The following is a 22483-nucleotide window of genomic DNA, read 5'->3' on the forward strand; positions in this document are numbered from 1 at the left end:
CAAGTCTCTTATAAGAATACGGTATTATTAAGTGAAAACATTTTTTGGAAGTTCTTGACCAGTTTTTGTCTTTTTTCTCRTTTTACAGAATACACTTTGAATCATTTGAATTTTCACCCACATTCAAAAGAGCTCACCTGAAATAGTTCCTCCAGGGAAAATAAGGAAAAATGGGAGAGGGAAAAAAAAAAAAAACTATTCTAGAGAAAGAACCTTTTTGGGGTTACAAATAATACATAGATTGTTACATTAGGTACAACTTACATTTAGATTCAGAATGAACTAGAATAGAAAAAAAGTACAAACCTCTGATTGTACATGCCCCGAAAATTATAATTTGCTCTATAATTAGGGATTGGCTTTGGATCTAATGGCCTGTAGATGGCAGGCTCTCCTCTTTTCATAGCCAGACCATTCAGCTCCACTGTTGGAGTTATACTGCCTGGAAAAAAGATAAGAATACATGTACGACACTTAAAACATAAATCCTGCAAAACACTCATACAGTATTGCTAAAGAAGAGAGAGCTGCAATACACCTGCATGGTTTTTTTGCTCTAACTACTACATTGTCTCTGTTTTCCTGTAAGATGAGAATACAGATGCCAACTTAATCACAAGTAATGTAAAATAATATTTAAATAGTCATCCTAGTGTATTCTCTTTGCAATTTGAGTAGATTAATGTTCACAGAAGAATGAAAAAGTCATCTGAATTGGTTATTCATCTTTCCAGAGTGCCTGTGATATACAGTGATAACTTTGGAAACCGAAGTTTAAAAGTGTAATGTTTCTTCCTACAGAACACCATTAAATAAAAACACAAATAAAGCAAAGAGTTATTGAAACAAGACTAGAAAATTTATGACTAAAAACTAATGAACTRGAATGATCTAACAAACTAGAAGTGTAAATACTGGAAATTAGTGCAAGTACAGCCATCTACTGGTGACAGAATACAAGAAAGAAAACCAACCCCACTTTTTCCCACTGACATGGTGTCTAAAATGTGTAAATGCCTTTTTTAAAAAGGAAAATAATTTAAAAGATTTTAATTATTTTAATATACCACATTTATATTTATTCATGAAAAAGATTGTTCAGTTATGGCATTCCCTCCTCTGCTGTTGTAAGAGAACTCCTAAATGAGCTAAATGCATAAATGCATTCCAATAAAAAGTAGTTAATATATTCTCAAACAGGAATCTAGCCTTAAAATGGCTATGATGAATGTGCAGTCTGCCACTGAGCCTTCATACACCAAATGATGAAAGTTTTTATACTGAGGTAAAAGCATCCATCAACCATAATTCTGATATTTTCCTGAGCAAAAAATGACTGAATTCAACAACATAATAAAAATAAAAATAGTAGTTGATTACAAACTACTTGCGCATGTACAATTAATCTATCTTAAAGCAAATTAGTGTTCTGTGATGTATCTTTTAATCAAAACACTTTTAAAGTGTATTTCTTTTGTTATCAACTTTTCCCTTTAAAAGCATGACAAAAGCAAAAAAACATCTGAAAGCTCAGGGATGTGCTGCAATGCCTAGAATCAAACATAGGATTCTTCTGCTATAAAGATCTGACTCTGCTGCCTTTTAACAGCAGAAGTCACACTGACTACAAAACGAAACAGGGTAAAACCAGGGTCCTGTGGCCAGAGAAGCAATGTATTGACTCCCAAAGTAGCAAGAGAATGCTATAATATTACTTTCAAACAACTCCTAACAGCTAATGCTCAGGATAATATTGAGATGCTCTAGAGGAAAGTCTGTCTAGTTCTTTGCCTACATGGAAAAGTTTACTGCAGAATGAATCCTCGTTATGAAAATGGTTTAAAGAAACTTTAAAGAAGGAGGGGAGAGGGGAAAAAGAGGGAAAAAGGAAGATAAAAAAGGAAAATGGAAAGGATGAAATTTTTGCTCATTAGCTTGCTTTTGTATTTGGGTGAAATAAAATTAGAAATAAAAATATTTCTTTATTTCATCAAACAAGACATAAAATCACTGATCATATGACTATGTACCTCAAAAGGTGTTGCATGCACAGAAGACAACTGACAGGTAACATCTCAAAATGAAGGAAGCTAGACTCCAATGTGTTTTTTCAATTTTTCAAACAATAAAGATTCTAAGCTGTTTGCTAGCTTATTTTAAATTGCTACAAAGTAAAATCCATTAAGCAAGGAATAATCTGTCAAAGTTACCATGTCGAATCCTTTTATTTATACCAAAGATGTAATTTTACAAGRGTGGACTGGGGAAAATTTGGCCCTTTCACTGTAAAATCAGCTAAAATAACTTTGAAAAATTCCGTATTTTACTATGGCTAGTTCAATCTAGTTTTGTCGGCTATTTACTGTCAATCACATACAATCACTTTGTATATAGCCAATTCTTATGTAAATAATCAATCAGTTCACTTATAGTTCAACTGTTTTAGGTATGTTGTATTAAATTCTATTGTGCAAACTTACTGTAGGTTCTTAATTATACTATCACATCTGTAAGACAGCTGTATTGATTCTCACCTGCCAAATCTACCTATATCTAGTTAAAGTTATCTGTTAGTAGACTAATATTCCAACACTAGAATAAAATTTATTATGTGCAGGAAAATGTCATACCTGGATTATTATTAACATTATTTTTGGGTGGTCTAGGAGTTGGTTTGGGAAGGGTAGTTTCATTCAATGCTTTGCTAGCAGCAGCATGTTGGGCCTTTTTAATACTGCTTCCTTCAGCTTCCCACGTCTGCTCTCCAAGAGTCAGCTGCACTGTGAACATCTTCAAAGACAAAGAACAGGTAAACACTGGCAAGATTATCACTGTGAGTTAGACCAATCTGTGTAAGAACTTACGTGCCTGAAGACAAACTGTGCTCCCTTTTCATTATACTGAATTCAACTCTGAGATAACACATCTGATTCTTACAGTGGGCAACATTTGGCTCTTTAAATGACACAGTAAATTAGCATAATGTTACATCTCTCATCAAAGAAGAGAGTACTAGTCAAATCAAGGGTAAACTGGTTCTTTGCTCCTAGAAGATCATATGCGTGTGTCATTTAAGATCACATTTCTTCACATATTTGAACAAGTTTAGTCATTTTTACCTGTAGAAAACAGGTGTTGCATGCCTCAAAAAAAGAGAATGTAGTTTTATAACAAGTCTAAGTGAATATAAATGACTGCATACTCTTCAAAACAGTGGGGAATTTGGTCCAAATATTTTTACACAGTGAAAGGGCTTCTACTACAGTCTGATTTCTGAAAATAGCACATATTGTTAAGCAGAGTCACAACAATCAATATAAAGTATGAAAGAATTAAAAAAAAATATTATCCTTTCAAAAGAAATTTTAGTTCTTTAATGTGGACTCTATAGTGAAGACAGGAACTGTAATATTTCACAGGTCAGAAAACTGACTCCTGGTGAAACTGTATATATTTAAAAATTCCAAGAAGTATCTATGCTGTGTTAAGATATTAAATAGAGTACACCTGTTGTGTATGTTCATGTTCCATTTAGATTTGAGCACCTAACAATCTTTTTTACTCCGATGTTGTTAAGAATTCAGTCTCTTTTCCAAGTATCAGTCCCACATATGTTAGAGAAGSCTTAATAGTAAGATGGACATGGTAAGCTAAGACATACTTAAATCAAAAAAAAAACAAAAAAACAAAAAAACAAAAAAAAAACACTAACTTTGAGGCAAAAAAATCTACTTATCAGTGTGAGTAGTACAGAAGGCAAAATTTTCATTTGGACACTTATTTGCTCTATACATTTTAAAGGCAGTTAAATTTGCTAAAGCCAGGACCAGGTGTCTAGAGTTAGGCATGATAGGCAATTTTGAAATCTGCCTGCACCTATATTTTTATATAGCATATATTCGCAAATAAGCATTTGAACACAAATRCATACGCATCTCCAAACACAGCTCTGTAAGAAACTGAATTCTATAAATATATACTTTCATCTTAATTGCAAAATTCAATTGCAATTGAATTTTGGCCTAATGTATTTTTCAGAATCACAATGGAAGTCCCAGGATCACAGTTCCTGTTGTCATTTTATTTTTTCACGCTGTCATGACAATTTCCTCATGGATAAGGGGCAAGAGAGAAATTGTCCTTTAATTTTGCATTCTATTGRACACTACCCTCACTTGAATGCAATCTAGGAATTAGAAATAAATACCCGTAATTATATAATTATCATAAACATACATCTTTATTCTTAACTGATCTAAAACTTGATTTCTGAATCTGCAGTTTATTCATATTCTGCAAGAAAATATCAGTATAGTATTATAAGAGAGGAGTAATCTTGAATTTCAATAAAAATACCATCAGTAATGGCTACTTATCTACCTGTTTACAACTCTCTTCCTAGTTCCTAAGGTAATCTACAGGAATTCAAGACAGTAAAGGTTTTACTCAGCAAATTTCTAGAGCTGGAGCACTAACCTTCTCACTTAGCCCATCTGGCAAAAACCTGCTTTAAAAAAAAAACATCGGTGAGAATTTAATTAAAGGAATAAAACTGGCTAAAAAAAGTCTAAACTAACAAATGAAATATTCAAATTCTGGAAGACCCAAGCTGACAATTTTGCTACAGTTTGGTAAGCATTTCTCACTAATTTTATGAGGAAGTTTTTATTCCTTAAGTCTAATCTAATTACATGATGGCCAGAGACCAGAAATGCAAACGCTATCACACTTTGTACTCCTTCACTCCACTGTTTTTGTAAGGTCAGTCTCCCTTAGCTCTGGTTATTCTTTCCTCCTCACTTTTTCTGTMTATAGAACCTTCCCTCTTCCATCCAAGTCTTTTGAAGTGCTAGTCCCTTCACACTTTTCCTTTTCTTTGTGATACTACGTAGTTTCTTTTGCCATCATTTCTCTTCAGTTTATCTCCTGAGATGCTACTGACACAAACGCATGTAACCAATGACCASGTTGACTAATACCCTTCAAAATGCAGTTTATGCTAACAAAGGTTTTCTGATTCTTTTTCTGATGAAAAATCCATTYAGAGGGCAGTCTTCTAGAAATCATAGCTACATTGTCACTAAGTGCCACTTCTCTAACAACTCCACTGTTATCAGCTTCCCATTTGATCAAAATCCTCAGAACTTATTTGTCAAAGACACCTAGAAAAAGGGATATAAAAATTTACTAGCATTTGTAGTCATGACACAGACAGTTGTCTTGTAGATTACTTCTCTCAAAATTATGAAAATCACTAGTGGATAGGAACAAAAACACAGAAGTGAAAAATACTAAGGAACACGGCTTCAGTGGCTAACAGCAACAGCATTACATCCTTTTTATCATCCTTTCTAGGACAGGGACTTAGGTCTGTTTTACACAACTTCAAGTATATCATCATGTGACTAGCAACACATACAAAACAGCTAACATGGTCAGAATAACTTCTATATCACTGCCTTCCACAGGTCAAAGATATGCATGCTCCTACTAATACCACTCTTGTCCTTATTCATTCCCTTCCCTTCTCTTTTTTGTTATCCTCATTTGCTGCACAGGTCAAAATTAGACTTAATRTTCTTCTGAATAACAACTAGTCTGTAGAGCACATAATATTATTCAGAGTACCATGAATATAATTAAAACAGTAAGAAGAGGTAAACTGAAAAACTGAAAAATGAAGAATCCCCCAGAAAACCCAGCTCTCAAAAGTACAGCCAACGAAGGCTCACTTCAGTTACATAAACATTGTTATTTTTAAGCTAACAAGTATCTGAGCTGTATTTTAATCCTTAAGCAGTTCTGAGCTCTTAAATTTAAAGTATAATACCAATTAATAAATTTAAAGAATTTAAAGTATAATACCAATGTAATGTAATTCAAATGCCTTTAATGATGAGGAATATGAACAGCTTAAAACACACCTTTCTGCATAACCAAAGCACCTCCAGCTTCACAGTAATGGAACAACAGTAGTATAATAAATAAGTAGCACAACAATGAAAAAATCAAGGAACATGCAACAGATTTAACATGTCATAACCTAAAAGCAACCAAGATGATTATCATGCAGTGGTGAACACTTCCAGAAAGGGGAAGAGTGCCTCAATCTCCATTCCTTAGGAAGGATATAAAAAGCCTGCTAATTCTAAGTGGCCCTGCACATGGTGATATCATTTCCACCAGTATAAAGTATGCATGAAAAACTGTCAAATCAGAATCACAGTATTTTGCATCAGCTCTGTACTAGCTGACAATGTTCAATAAAGAAACAAGGGCCAACTGCAAAGAGAACAGCTAACTACTAGTCAAACCTGTTGCTAATCTGCAGTGCAATCCTACTGTTTTATTCAATTTCTCCCCTCTTGAAATACTTCCTATAAATAAGTTATCAATTATACCATTTTCTCTCTGGGTACTTTTCAGGCCTTTTTCCCCTTCCCCAGACTGCTCCTAACTAGCAAGGAAGTTTAAAAGGAAATTTGAAAATGATTTTCATGAGACTATCCCTCTGTGTCCCCTGTCACCTGAAATCATGGCTACTACATACTTATGAAATGAGGCTGGACAGCCAAACAGATATGAGAACTGGTAAGAATTAATTGTCAGCTTACTAGAAACTTTAATGTTATGATCATTTCTGGAGTTTTAGTATCACAGGGAGCCTTTGCAAAAAAAAAGACTGCATGAATTTTAAGAATTCAGCGAAAGAGCAATAACACAGTTTGTGCCCTGTAACACAAGATCCAAATATATGGTATCAATAATCAACCTATGGACACAAAATAATATCAACAAGTACYTTAAAAATGATAGAAACTAGCCCAATAGTGTCTAAGGAGAAGGATTCATGTAGCTTAAAAGTGAACTCCATGATGATTAAGAAAGGGTCATGATGCTCTGAAAAGACCTTTAGTGAGGTCTTTGTAGGGACCAACAAATATAAACTCAAACATGGAAGTCAAAGTAAGGTACAAAATGATCTATGGGGCTCCAACAAAAATACAGAAATATTTTCAGAAAAAGTGTAACAAAAATAAAGCAAAATAAAGAAAAGAAATGCCTTACACTAGAAATGTGATTGTGTTTGACAAATGCACTTGCCCGGACCATGACATTATCTGTTCAGAATTTAAGGTATGGCTCATAACCTGGAACTGTGACCTTACCTTGGCATGAGCAGGCCCTCTTTCATTCAGAAGCTTATACTGGGGTTGAATTCTATTGAAACGGGCTAACTCATTTACCAGACACATTGGAGTTTTCTCTTTGGGGTTTGCCATGTTATCTTGGAGAGGAGCTGTAAACAAAGAGTCTGTAAAGTTTTTGTGGAGAAATGTATTCTTCACAACTTTCCAAAACTTTGCAAAAGCAGTAGTATGCTTATAAAGGAAAATACTTTGGCTAAAAAACAATTTTTGCAAATATGCTAAACACAATGTTTAAATGCTATTTACAGATTAATCATTTGAGAATACGCATTTTATCATGATCGTTTCAACTACATGCAATAAAAAAAGACAGATTTTCTTTTCAAAATGTCTTTATAAAAGATGGTAATGTAGGAGGACACATGCTACATTTTCTACATTACTGAAGTTTATTGTCAGTAGTGTACTGGTTTCAGAAATTAACTATTTTTCACAATGATGTCTAAACATTTTGAAATGGTGGGTAGGATACTGGTACCCAGATAAATACAGCAGATGAAATCCTGTGGTCCTCRTTTACTTTTCCCTCCTTCTTCCCAATGCTTTACATTTTTCCCATAATTATTATTCACCCTCAAAGTAACTCCCAAAGAACACCTCTCCACACCTTTTTAATGATTTTGCTCTGTTTTTTTAAAACAGATTATTTACTTGATGTTTACAGTCTTAGTATTTTTTTATCCTTTTATTATTTATTTCTTTCAGATTATGTGTATTTATCCCTAGCAAAAACTTTCACTACTTGCTTAACTTTTTAGGAAAACAGATCTGTATTTCATACCCAGTTGAGCATAGGAACTACAGCATTTATTAGGCCACAAAGGAAACACCAAATACTGCCAAGCAGTCTGAAGACATTCTGTTCTAGGGAAGAGAAATACACTTGGAGGCCTTCCTGCACTACTAAAACTTCTCTATAAAAGATACAATCAGAATCTGACAAAAAAAGGCGTGTTCTTTCTGGGCTTTTATATCATTTACCAACACTTCACTGTAAAACTGACCTCAGTTAAGAAATTTAGTTTAGTAAGCAGTCTATTTAACCAAAATATTTTTACGGGATTTTCTTTCTTTAATTTAGTCCCCTTTAAAAAAACTTTTTTTTTTTTTTTTTTTTTTTATTAACAAGTCATCAAAAAGATTCATTTGAACAACAAAGAAAATATACCTGGACCAACTTACCTGGTGAGTTGCTAGAAGGCGTAGGATCCACAAGGCCAGCAGTAGGGCTGCTACAGCTGGCAGCTGATTCAGAAATGGATCCATTCATTGAGGACTGCAGACCCAGTGTAGCTGTCGTCGTTACTGGTAGGGGTAGCACCATAGGAGACATAGTAGGTCCAGAGAGGTTTGCTGTAGTCTGCATCTTAACTTGTGCCATTGTCTATTACTGCAATAAACAAGTAATCATGAGCGGGGCACCTTTGCATTTTGAATGTCAAGTGAAAGCACTTAACGACACCTTTTTTTGCTACTGGATCTTTCACGCATGGGTCACAAAACTATTCATAAGTGTCATTYTCCCGCAAACATTAATTACAAGCAGAATTAGAACAGAAAAAGAGCTATAAGCCCACAGCCAAAGAATATGACTAAAGTAGAACCCATACTTCCTGAGTTTAAGTTCTTTTGCTTAACTACAGGATAACCTTGTCTAAAATAGAGCAGGAAGAATGATTATTCTAGAACAAAATTCCATATAATTCTTCCGCAGATCAGATTAGCACTTGTCAGCTTCTGTATAAGCGGACACCTTCACAAAAAATTGCGGTAGCAAACTTTTGGCACAGTTTTTTACAATAAGATGCACACAAAATGACAAACAAGGCCATTAAAGAAAATCCCTAATTATTCTACCTGTTTTCAAACTAGAAAAGAGATAACATAAGAGAAAAAGAAAAACTTTGAGAAATACTGAAAAATTATTGCTGCTTCCAGTCAACAGGGGAAAAACTTCTATCCTTGTACAAATTACCAGAAGGGTATCATAGATTTCCTATTCTAGCCTGTAATCCAGTGCCTGAAGTATTCACCCAGACTACGCCAGACACCAATCATCTCTCTCCATCTCCCAGACGGGTTTCTTTATTATCAACACAGGTTCTCTGGCTAACTCTATACTAGTATACAAAACAGGGCCAGGACATGGCTCCTTCGCACTCTTCCAAGGAGACTAGGCTCCCTGRCATAGCTTTGGCTCCTGCCAAATCCTTGCAGGGAACAGCCGGGATAGTGGAGAGGACAGCAGGCATCCCAGGCAAATCAGGAGAGGCTTGGACAGAGCCAACCTCAGTCTCAGGCGTGGGGGACATGGGAAAGCCTTAGGCAGCTTCTTTGGGCCTCAAGACCAAAGGGTCTATTTTATCTAACAATACAGATGTACACAATGTTTCTTAAGCCTCATACGCATTACATGATTCACTCAGGGTGGACAGAGAGACTCCAGAGAAGCCAATAGCTCCGTGCCCCTGGACCTTTCCTGGCACAAAGCCCAGTCTCTCTGCCCAAGGCAGAAGAGGACGAGACTAGTCATCCTCCAGCACTTGGAGTGCCTTAACCACCAAAGCTCTTTGCTGGGGTCTCCTGAGGAAAAATCCTACCCAATACCTGAAAAAACAATTCAGGACTTATTGAAACAAATACAACTATATAAAAAATTTGGGGTTTTGATCAAATCAGTATTTCTGGCTGCCAAAATAATCTGCTAAATATCCCAGTAGCTACACTTAAATGGACGGTATTTCTGTATTAAAACTCCAAATAAAACCATAGCATACAGTACAAATACTTTAGTACAGTTCAGCTTGTTATAATTAAAATGATGAACTCTATTACTGTGAATCCGTGCTTTGAGGAAGAAGTTCAGGTTGGAATGCAATTTTTAACACACAGGAGAGAGCAAAGACTCTTGATTTAAATCTCTAGAAAGATAAAAGTAAAACAATAAACAAYGAAACTGAGATGCAATCATTTGCCCTTCCATAAAATGGGTAAGTAAAACATACCAGTGACAGGTTTTAAAAACATGGACGTAGTCAGCTGAGACATGTTCAAATATTCTATAAAATCAAAATATCTACTAACTTGAGACTGTAAAAATACTACTGTTACTTAACAGAAAATATCATATAATAYAGCAGTACTGTCAGAGAAGCATAACTAAGAGACCGAGTAAGTGTATGACTATAGGCTTCTTTGGTACTGTATGTGTTTAATTTTGAATTTAAATATACTGGCATGAATCAGAATGAATTTGAAAAGTTTCTTAATGATAAATGTCACCGGAAATGATGACAAAATCAGTCCATTTTTATTAAACACCTTTTTTAAAATGAAACTAACATAAATAATTAAACATTATCAAAATATTTATAGCATTAGCATAAAATATTATCAAAATATTTAAAGTTTAAGAAACTCATGGGAGTATTTACAGCATTTTGGCTCATAATGGCAAGTACAGGAAAGGCATCATTCACGTTACACTGTATGAGATACTATGAAAGGCATATTCTCGGGCCCTGACAGTTGTAAAATGTCTTTTTAGTTTCYAGCACTTTGAATGTTTATTTTTCTTTCCAAGAAATTAGAACAAGCTAAAACTTATGGTTTGATTTGGTTATTACGAAGTACATTCAKAGCTGTTACACTATTGTTCTAAAGGGATAAATTATAAGAATGATCCTTTTTTATTAAGGATAAACTATCAGTTTGATAAAGATGAAGTTTAGGAGAAAAAGAAGATATTCTTTGTATTAAAGCATTGAAGAAATTAAACTATGAAATCAGAATAAAATTCTAACATATTAGCAGTTGGAACTTGTTTCTTTAATTAATTTTGTTGTATTTCTAAAGCTGAAGAAGTCCTACAATAATGGATAACTACTTTGTAAATTATCGGCATAAACAGTGATGACCAGAAAGTAAATATAAGCGTAGSGACTAGCTCTTAAGCACATGAGATGTGGAGGTATTTTGTAATCAATCCTATAAAATATATTAATATAGAGAGAACGGTGAGAACACAGTTGATACAGTACTGTAATGAGATTTTCACATTACGAAGCAAAAATCTATCATGTCATGAAAAAAATGGGGAGGAAACTTATACGTTAAATTTTTCCATTACATGTTTTGTATATGCCAGTCTCATAATATTTTAGGAATAAAGAAAAAAGAACATTTTGAGTCCAACCACAAGCATAAAATTATTTACTACTCAAAAAAAGTAGGACTCACAGGGAAAGAGATTTTATTAAGCTGTTCAGAAATGAATACAGTTAAATAGAMGATATAAAATTATTTTGACTTTTGTAAAATTTGGCACAGTCAGAAAATATAATTTCTAAAGATATTATGACTGGGTTTAGGATAACCTCCACCTCATTTCAAATGGCTAACTGAACTCATAGCTATTAAACTGTTATATCACAACATCTGCTAGAGTTTTTCCTTATGTTAAATGATAGTTACATGGACATTTGTTAGGAATCTTTATGGTTCAGCTGCCGACTACTGGTTTTGTTTCTTTWTAAAGTCACCAACTACCATACTGACCCATAAGAGCAGCGATATTAGTTTTCAGCACACAAGTCTATAAACTACAATGCTGCAATTTTAAAAAATTTGTATTTAAAAGCTTATGTTGACTTCTAAAATGCAGCAACATTTTTCTTCTTTTACTCCAACTTGCATAGGTATATTAGAAATCCTACAGCAGGCATTTCTTAATTTCTGCATTTGATAGCATTTCGTATATAGGCAATTCTACAGATTTCAYTAAACAGAGTGAAAATATTACTATTAAATATTCAATTCATGCGTCTTGTAAGTCGGGAAATACAACATTAGTTTACTTATATTTATAGCTACAAAACATTTTTAACAGACATGACTATCCCTGTGCCATGCTAAAAATGCCCCACACAACATTAAGAATTGCTTCTATTTTTTTTTAATGATTATCATTAGAAAAAATAATTAGATTATCACTAATACATATATCACTAGTACTAGAAATGCTGAGAAGTACATAACAAATAACACAGTAGTTATTCGTGAAGTGCTTTAAAAAAACTAGCAACTGAGGGCCAGCCACTGCTGAGTAAAAATAGATTACYTGATATATCTTTTTTCTTATATACCCAATAATTCCATTTATGCATTCTAATACGGTGCCTAATTTTCACTACAGTATCATATTATTGATTCTARGTTCTGCAAAATTAGCCAGTTACAATGCTATGTTTTGTTTTAGTCTACAAATAGCAGCAAGTCCATAAAGATATATAACCTTATGTTCTGTTTACAGTCTCCTCCAATCCTGCTTTATAACATCTACAAATTTAATAAGTGTACTGCTTATTCTATCATCTACATCATTAATGAAAATATTGAAAGCTACAGGAACAGCATCACGGACTGTGGGCAATGTCTAAGTAGGCAACATATCAACATTTTTTCTAAGACCAACTCTTACTTTGGCCTGTAGCYTATTAATGTGATTCTTTTTCCAAAAGTCACAAATCATAGCACACCAACATGGTTAACAGTTTTCTCACTAAGGAGGCCTTGGTTTTGTTTTTAGCCTTAAATATCTATTAAACTCTCTATTCTCTTTATATTAATTTGTTTGCTCACTTAAAGGTATACAAAACTTCCAAAAGGTAAGGTGTATTCGTGTGCCATTACTTATTTACAGTGTTTTTGTATCAACATATATATATATGTCTAAAGTACTACTTGTAAGTCCTAAGGTTCATAGTTTTTCTTTTTACTGTGGTATTGTTAGATCTAGCAGCTTGTTTGGGATGATAAAAAACACACAGCTCTGCATTTACCTTCACAGCAGCTGTTAATTCAATCTTTCCMGTTCCATAAAATCAAATAATGAGGTAGCCACAAAGTAACAATTTAGCAAGAGCATGACTTAAAGCAACAGTGAGCAGATGGCTATCTAGCAATACTAACAAAATTTGTCCTGTTTATACATTTTAAATATGCAAAATTGACAAACTCTGCATGCAGTCTGTGTACACAGAAGTCTGCAGGCATTACTGTTAGCCTCCGCTCTTGTCTATACTCCCATTTGTTTCTCCACCAACCGCTTGGTTTCCACCTTACTGGATGTGGTTTGACAACAGCCAAACTGACCTAATGACTCGCTGCCACAGTAAAGGACCATCTCATCCCTTTCCCAAGGCAAAAAGCTAATGTCTTCCTGTTAATTTACCTCACTGAACCAGCTCACAGGCAGGTAGGAGGAAGACGAGAGAGTCCCTGTTTGTACGGGGAGGGCACAAGACTCATGACCAGGCGTGGGAGCAAAGAATTAGCCCTTGCAGCTCTCACTAATCGGCTTAGCTTTACTGTCAAATCATACACTCAAATTCAGCTCCTTTACATTGTTCCACATAAAAACTTGTGCCTCATCCCCAGTGACTTAATTTTCAAAAACAGATTAAAAAAAAAACAAACAAAAAAAAAGAAAACATTGCCTTACACAAGGGATTCTCAATCTCACTGGAAATTCTAGACATAGCAACAGTCCAAGTAATAAATTATAGTAAGTAAAGACCTGAAAAACTTTACTTSATACTATACTTTACTATCTTTCCCAAAACATAATAATAATAATAATAAAAGGTAGCTGTATTATTTTGGTTAGTTTGATAAAATAATTTACAACCAAAGATAACAAAAAAATTCACAAATAGGAAGGTAAATTGAGAGCATTATAGACTAATGCTCAAATTCAGAGGGCTGCAGGGGTAACACAGAATTCACCTACTTGCTCAGCACTACACCAATCCTCTCAGGAATGACTTCCTGCTATAGTTACTTAAAACTAGCTGCTTCTGCTTTTTGAATGCAATAGACAATAAAAGAATATAAAAATTTTTGCAAGGCAAGTTAACTTCGCTATGCCAGTAGGAATACAGCTACTAAATTAAATTTGGCTTCATGTCAGATTTACCATTCAACCTACAAGACTGTCGTTCACATTTTTAGGGAATGTCACCAGTACCCATTCTCAACTGTGCCCCCATGCTGCCTAGTTCTCTGCAGGAGCAGACAGGATGATGATCCCGTTACCTCACATTTGTCTCTGCAAGGACCCAAAATGAAATAAGGAAGGGTAGAGAAAGCCAGGCCAGAACATTAAATCATATCACATTTTCAGAAAATACAAAAGTTATTTTTGTAAGGCTGTTATCATCACAGAGTAACACTCCATAGAGAAGCAAGAACCATTTCCCCTGCTAACTCCTATATATGATCAGTGAGAAGTTGTCCGAGTAGAGGCAGAAAGGTATTTAAAAAAAAATAAGTAGGCTATTTAACAGAGCAAAAATCTGTACTCATAATATCTTTCRGCCACTTCAAACACCAACCAGCTCATCATCTCATTTGAATTACTACATAGGAAAAGTACATTAAAAACAAACAAAAAGGATTAGACAGTTGAGCTGTAAACTGTATCATCTTGTAGACTTCTTTTCACCATGAAGCTATATAGGTTCCCTAATAATCAATGCCATGTTGATCCAAGATGCTACATGAAGCRTATTAGTCTTTAAATTAATGATTAGATTACAGTTATTGGGGAACACCATCCACATCTGTCATAGACTGAATCCTTCTGCAACAATGGTATTCTGAAATTTTGAAAAGAAAGGAACATTTCTGAACAACAAGAAAACCCCAAACAGACAAATAAGGTAACAAATTATAGACTGAAAGAATAAACCAARATCTCAAGATAAACAATGGCCAAAAGTGAGGACCTTTGTTGCCATTCAACTATGATGTGATCCAATGGGATTAAAATAGAAAAGGTCACCCAGCAATTAAGGTAATATTTATATAGCTTGAAATACTATAATATAATGTCAGGGGGAAGCAAACGTTTCCAATTTACTAAATTGTTTAAGCTGCTATAGCAAAAGAAACAATATGAAAAACAAGTGATCTGTGAGGCCRTCTATGTGTAAGACTTATCTCACATCAGAACAGTAACCCATRCCTGTATTATTATACACTGCTGTATAATAATACATGAGGATTCAGTCAAGAACTAAAGGTATCTATAATTTACGTTTCCAAATACAGCTATCTGGATATAAGCAAGGTGTYTAAACTGGATTCAAAGGAAATACAGTACAGTAATGTGTTTTACTAGTAGGCTATTTTACTAGTTTACTAGTGTTATTTGAGATGCTCTAAGATATCCCATCTGGATATTCCACCAGCTGCTGCTTCAGTAGAGCAGAAGTCTTTCAAAAGACCAATGGCACATTTGACACTGCATGTGGCATCATGTTCAGATAAACCATGATATCTGAAATGGCACTAATGTAGGCATTTAAACAAAATGCATAAGTCAATAGTCAGTGGATCTCAGAGAGTTATTCCAGGTGATCAGCAAGTAAGCATCTATTTTAGGGTTAGCTAAACCACTCAGCTGAGTGGCAGCTGAAGACCAGACAGGATAACTTAAAATGTYGCAAACAGCACTAGCGAAGTCAACTGAATCCTACTCAAAGTCTACTGTCAAGCCTGTCTGACAAATAAGCAATCACAGATCTTATTAAAACTGACAGAACATGATTACGGAAGTAAATAAACACTCTTGAGAAATACTGCAGACAGAAGTGTCACGCCTAAGACTGGTCATCTTCTAAGCAATGAGGAAAATGGAGAAGCTATGGCACTGACTATAGTTGTGCACTTCTGCATGTACAACAGTCTGAAAACCTGTAACAAGACAAATTTGGTAGGAAKTGGAACATACTGACACTAAGAAATATAACTCTTCTGGGGCAACAGCAAGGCTGAAATGAAAATTCCAAGAAAGGAACGTCTCAGGTTGCACTGCATCTTATTGCATACAGTGAAACAGAACAACAACAGGGAACAGATGCAGTTAATTTTCTTCCCAARCAGAAGGATTATGGTCAGGTCCTGTGTATGCTGGACAGCCAGTTGGATCAAGTAGGAACTTCAGTGTCAGGTATGCAACAGAGTTCCTAAGTGGAGAAACTGAATTGATATTCATGTTGAACCGTGTTGGAAAAAATGTTCACTATTGTCACAGAGCATCTCACTGATATCAAAGATCACTGAAGCAAAGGGAAAAACAAACAAAAAATGGACTTCAGGATATTCTTTAGAGAAAATAGTCAGTGACAACAGCAAACACTTCTTTGGGACAGCTAATTGGCATTTAGGCAGATTGAGATGTTTAACTACAAAACTCCCGATTGAAATGACAAGGGAGATAATGAGATTACCAACAACTTGGGAGATTTCAGTGCCAGCAGAAAACTAAAATAATAGAAGTCAGTATGTTGCATCAGAAATTGAGCCAGTGAAGCATTTCAACATTTTTCAACATGTTTATAACCCGCAGCCAAAAGGGGAAAGATTAGGCTGGTCCATAGAAATGGCCACTACTGTTATACAACAAAACTCATCAGAAAGATCGTTTAGCACTATTTATTGCTATCTAGAAATTAAAGGTGATGCTCAAGAAAAGAGGAAGTTTCCAACAGCTAGTATGAGCTAACCTAACTCTCATGCTGCCACAAAATTCATGTCCAGAAAAGAAATTAAACCATCCAGACAGGACATCAGTTTGGGCACAGCCATCAATTTGACCCAGACAGGATACCCTGCATTACTATGGAGAGAACAAAAGGTGAGAGACTCTCAAGAAACAGCAAAATGATTAGAGACTTGCGGAAGGCCCTCCACATCCAAAATMCATCAAGGTTTGAGGTATATCCAATAAACTGCTTTATAGATGCTTAATACAGACTTACAGATCAGTGACAGGAGGTCACAAGCACTCCACAAAACTGGCGGTAATAACCTTTTCTTTGTAGTCTTCCTATGGTCTACTATAACAGGGAGCAACCACTAATGCAAAAGACAAAAGCTAGCTGTCCAGTAACATGGATTCTTTACTACCATGATCTAACAGTCATGGTGGGGGTGGGGGGGGAAAGGAGGGAGAGAGAGAGAGAGAGAGATCTAAAACTTTCTACAGATTCTTGAAAAAATGAAAAAGGTGTCATAACTTGCTCATAAATCAAACGAAAGTCACAAATCACTCATTTTTAAGGAAATAGATCAGTAAATTCTAGTCATGTCTTTTTGGTGAAATACATGTTTTAAGGTTAGTTCCTGTCTCACTTAAAGATTCTGTGAATTAATTCGTAAGTAGATTTGATGCCAGATGAGTCAGCTCAAGAATTAAAATCCAAAATTGCAAATGGAAATTTGCATGCAGTACACATGCAAAATTCYAGGGACCCACAAAACCTGTATCTACCCAGACACTCTATGATATGCAGTCATCTCTGTACGTATTTTAAAAAATGACCTCATCTGGTTTCACAATCCTTGGAGAAGGGGGAGTAGAATAATCTTCAAGGGAAATTCTGTGCAACACTGACACAAAGAAATGAAGTTGAATTTCTACAGTCATCTTAAAACTTACCCATACAGAATATGTCAGAACGGTTCAAGGAGGTTAACTAATTAATTCAGTGGCTCCAGAAATTGTGAACAAAGAAGGTGAAGATGCAAAAAATATAGAAGGAATTGAATTCTTTACTTTCTAGGCTAGGTTACACTGAAAAGTTTATTGGCTGMTGTTGTGTACAGGGTCATCACATCACCTTACTAAAGCTGACAGGCAGGTAAACCACATTGCCTTAGGTCAAACAAAAATAAGTTACTAAGCTCTTTCATGAAATAAAATAGCTGAAAAGAAGGGAAGCTTAAGCCACTACTTTAACTATCAATCAGCAGCTTAAAAGTACCGAAGGAGATTAAGTAGGTAAATGAGAAAAACATGACTCAGGCTTGACACACCGCCACTACCGAACCGTTTCTCTGTCAAAGCTGTAATTGGTTCCTTATTGGAGACATCACTGTGTAATCAGAACTCCTTCAAAGAGTACAGTTTCTTATTCAACTACTTTTTTAAAAATTCTGTGATATATATTTCTAAAAGTAATTATTGAAACCTACTAAAATTTATGTTGTTAATTAATAACATTTCAAATAAGAATATGAGTTTTGATCAACTTTAAATTACAAATTTATTTATTCTAAATAAAACATCCCGACAGCTGTTATATTACTCTGAAGTAGGTGAAAAACATTTATCTACTAAAAGCTTAATCCCTAACTAGAGATTGCRTATTGTTAATAGATTCAGAAAATGATCTAGGTTTTCACTGGTTGCCTGTGACAAATTGCTTTCCAGATCACTTCTAGTAAGATAGCTTAATGAAGTAGTTGAAACATGTCTTTTTTCTTCTCTTAGAAAAAAGTTGCAGTTCTTAGTACTTGCTCTCCCCACCCTACAAACYTATCCCTATTATCAACAGGTACAAGAATATCAGAGAAGGATGTTTCATCRGACAAAGTGACAGGTATTATGCTTTACTTGTTTGTTAGAAGCAGATAAAATTCTATGTTTTGTGTTTCTCTTACTCTCCACTACTGTATTTGAACAAAACCAGTATTTTATAGCTAGAATTAGGAACGGCCAACTGATGACTTTTAAATCTCCCACAGCTTCCCAGAAGTTACAGCCCCCAAATGCAATTTGGGCCAAATTGCCATCTCCTGTTCATGAATCACTTTTGGAGTTCTCCTTCTCTCAGGATGTTCCCACATTGTTTCGTGACATTTGTATATAAGATGAGTATGATACATAGCTCATAAGATGAGCCACCTATTCACCAGGGGATGGAACAGGATCACTGTTCACATGTGTAGAGTACTGGGTGCATAAGGAAATCTGGAACAAGTTTAGAGAAAAAGTCTTCTTTCAATTTCAAGTATAGTTGATGAATAAAGACAAAACAATTATTGGGACTCGTTCTGGACACACGCAATTTTCTTACTGAAAAAAAGCATGAAATCTAAGTTTTCAAGTGGAGAAAATTAACAGCTTAGAAACACTAAGTTTGGGGGCAAAGCCATGAAACGTGGGAAAAGAGATGATACAACCCAGATCAGTAACAATGAAAAAGAAAAGTACAAAGATTGAGGAAGCGACCAAGTCATGTGTAGTAGTGATAACTTGGTGCTGCTACCACTATACTCCTGCAAACAAGATGGGAAGAGATATATGTCTGGAACAGTTAAGAGAAAGCCAAAGGGAGCAAAACTCATGGACATAACCATATGCAGCAACCAGCTATCAATACAGACTCACCAAGCATCTTGAGAATGCAAAGAATCATCACCAACAACTTAGCAAAGTACACAAGTATAGCAACATRTAATGATTCCTTGCAGCAAAACTTTGTTTTGGACAGAAATCGAGTTGTGCGAGGAAAATATTCAAATGAATTACTTATCCTCATAAGAAACTGCATACTACAGAAGATTTTGAAGAACGTGGAAGGAAAAAAAATGCTAGTGATATACATCGAGATCCTTTCAGTTGATGGAGTTAGCAAAGGCACAGAACATTGAATAAAAACTGTTGGATACATCATCAGTGTGAAGCTGAACATTACAAACTTGCTGAACATTCAGCACACACATTCCACTGTAACATAGAAACTACATAAATCTAGCAGGATGGCAAAAGGTTAATCTCTGTAGTTGAATCAGTGAGGAGGACATTAAACTAGCAAAGAATAACGGAAAGGAAGAGTGCTAATAAAGAGAGATTTGGTTCAAATTCAGCACACTGTGAGTACACAGAACCCAGCATGGCGGAAATAGGAGACTCCTTCCTCCAGCTGCTTATGTACTAATCATTAGGAGTACAAAGTAGGATAGAGAACGAGATAACAAATATGACAAAATCCTCTCTTCCATGTAGTCAATGGTTCAAAATAACTTGTTTCCCTAGATCAAAGAAAGTTATAAGCATAACTGATACATGAAAAAATATAAACTGTGAAATAAAATTTGGAATTCTTTTAAGCACTTTTAAATGAATAAAGAGTCAGAAATAWGACAGAGAACAACCTTGGGTGAAAGTGCAACCTAATTCAGTGATAATATGAAGTAATTCAAAATAAAAGAAAACAGCATCTAGAAAAAAATTAAAAAAGAAATTGAAATAAATAAAATTTCACGGAGTGCAGAAAACTGTATAGGAAACTAAAGACACCATGAAAAAATCCTAATCTATAGACTACCAGAAAAAGTTTAAGTATATGAGGAACAATAAAAACAGCAACAGCATASGCCTATGACTAGATGGAAATAAAATGGACAAATAGATAAAATCATACTCAGAGTTGTCCTTCAGAGGAATGTCTTTCTCACCACTTTGTACTTTCAGGAACCTAGAGCCATTCACCTTGCTATGATAAACTTAGTCTTTGTGAATTTCCGCTGGATTCACCCCAAACTGGAGTGAAAGAAGAGGCTTGCTTTTAAACTTCCATAGAGCTAACATTCCTGTTCATTAGTGAGTTAAGATTCTTGTTCCCTACCTTCAAAAACACAGTCAAATAAACAAAAACAGTTCAAAGAGGAAGAAGGACCCAACTTTCTAAGTCCTCCAAGAGAATATACACTATTTGGCTACATGTAGGTGTCAAATGCAGTCTATCCACCTGCCAATACAGATGTTCCTCCTTAATGATGGAAGGAGTGCTCTCTCAGCTCAAAAGCCACCCAACAGCTAGGTTGTGATGTGTCAGGAGCAGAAGTTTAGGTAGAAGCTGCAGAGCTCAGACCTGTGGAGAAGAGGTCTGCAACCCATAATAGGGGCTGATATCACACTTGAAAAGCAGACTAGGTCCTGGTACTAACTAGTGCCAGGCTAAACTGCCCTGGCTAAACTAGTTCAACTGTAGTGCTCTGTCCTGCCCTATCTTTCCAAGGATCTTCTGTAAGAGTGAAACGAAGAAAAAAATGCACAAACAGTAATAAAAAGTTGGCTGCCAAAACTGAAAAAGGGAGGAAGCTGAAAACGATCTGAGCCATTTGGTGCATTTGTTTTGATGGCCATTCTGTTCTTTTGCTTATGATTGCTATGGAGTGTCTCAGCAGAGGTAAATGGTAGAGAACAGTAGTATTTGCAGTGACATCAAAGAAAGTATTTTCTTTTTCATGCTACAGGTAAAGATTCCCAGTGAGCACAGAGTTGTCTTAAAATCTTTGAAAACATTCAAAGTACTATCACGAACAAAACACTTTGAAAGCCAGAATAGACAAGCCGTTGCTTCCAGATCTTAAAAAGCTGAATGTCTGACATAAGCTACAGCATTAAAGATCAGTTTCCACAGCTAGAGCAGTAAGAAGTCCACCCTCACGCTTACTTGTAATGAAGATGGTTGTTACATAGTATCAAGGAGCTCTCACTGCAGTGGGACTCCAAGAAAATCAGAAAAGGAAAGCTTCCTGAGGAAGACAAGTACAGTTTTATAGTCACATGAAAAAGACCACTGAAAAGGGGACCTCCAGAGACATCTGATGACCTGCCACTCACAATAATCTGTGGGAAAGGACAGTAATATAACAGCTGAAGAAAGTTGTGATGTGAATTTTTTTCCCAAGACCTGGAAAATCTGCAAGCAACTTTAGGTCCAGAATATCCTCATGAAGAAGTCCAACACCCCATAGAAATGGAATTCAGTTCTGGCATCTTCAATGGCTTTTGACTTGCTTAAGGATATGTCTAGATGATGAAAACTGGCCTGCTGAAGAAAGGTGATGAAAGGATGGTGTGGTCATTCTCCATTCTGAAGAGGTCAAATCCCATGTCAAACTGTATGGTTTCAGCTAAGATAGTTGAGAGAAGTCTTGTGGATAAACAAGGCTTTACATGTCTACTGATCCAAGACAAGCTTCTCATTCTGTTTCATGGGGGACAGTCAGCCTCAAGCGCAGTACTTCTTTTTTAACCCGGAGGCACATAGCACTAATTTCCCTGTTCTTCAAGGCTGGCAAATGGAGAAATTAGAAACCTAACCAATTTCAATACTGTCCTTTGGAACTTTTCAAGCAATGATGAGATTGTAAACATATTCTTTAAGTGTGTTCTACTATGACAAACATTTCAGTAAGCTGTCTTTTCCCAGAGACTAAGAATAGCTGGTTAAACCACACTCACTATAATACTTACCTGGTGGCTTTCACAAGGGACTTCTTCAAACAGCAACTGAAATCTGTGTTCAAACACTGATTTCAAAACAGTTTTAAAAGATGACCCCCCTCGATCATTTTAATGGGGACTAAATTGGAAGATTACAAGGATACAGAAATATACCTGTGTCACAAAA

At 35.4% G+C, this 22483-nt stretch overlaps 1 protein-coding gene across 4 annotated transcripts in view; it reads right to left on the bottom strand.

The window, feature by feature from the left end:
- STAU2 (staufen double-stranded RNA binding protein 2) overlaps positions 1 to 22483 on the bottom strand; it is a 170811-nt gene that overhangs the window by 143212 nt on the left and 5116 nt on the right. For all 4 annotated transcript variants that reach the window (XM_085325179.1, XM_085325161.1, XM_085325171.1 and 1 more), the window contains exons 2-5: positions 8394 to 8601; positions 7170 to 7300; positions 2631 to 2790; positions 307 to 442 (exon numbers count right to left, since the gene is read on the bottom strand). In XM_085325179.1, the coding sequence (XP_085181305.1) occupies positions 307 to 442; positions 2631 to 2790; positions 7170 to 7300; positions 8394 to 8592 (626 nt within the window). In that variant the 5' untranslated portion in view covers positions 8593 to 8601. The remainder of the gene's footprint in view (positions 1 to 306; positions 443 to 2630; positions 2791 to 7169; positions 7301 to 8393; positions 8602 to 22483) is intronic.

Source organism: Rhea americana, unplaced genomic scaffold, assembly GCF_003343005.1.
Source record: "Rhea americana isolate MKP2758 unplaced genomic scaffold, rheAme1 scaffold_121, whole genome shotgun sequence".
Classification (NCBI taxonomy): domain Eukaryota; kingdom Metazoa; phylum Chordata; class Aves; order Rheiformes; family Rheidae; genus Rhea; species Rhea americana.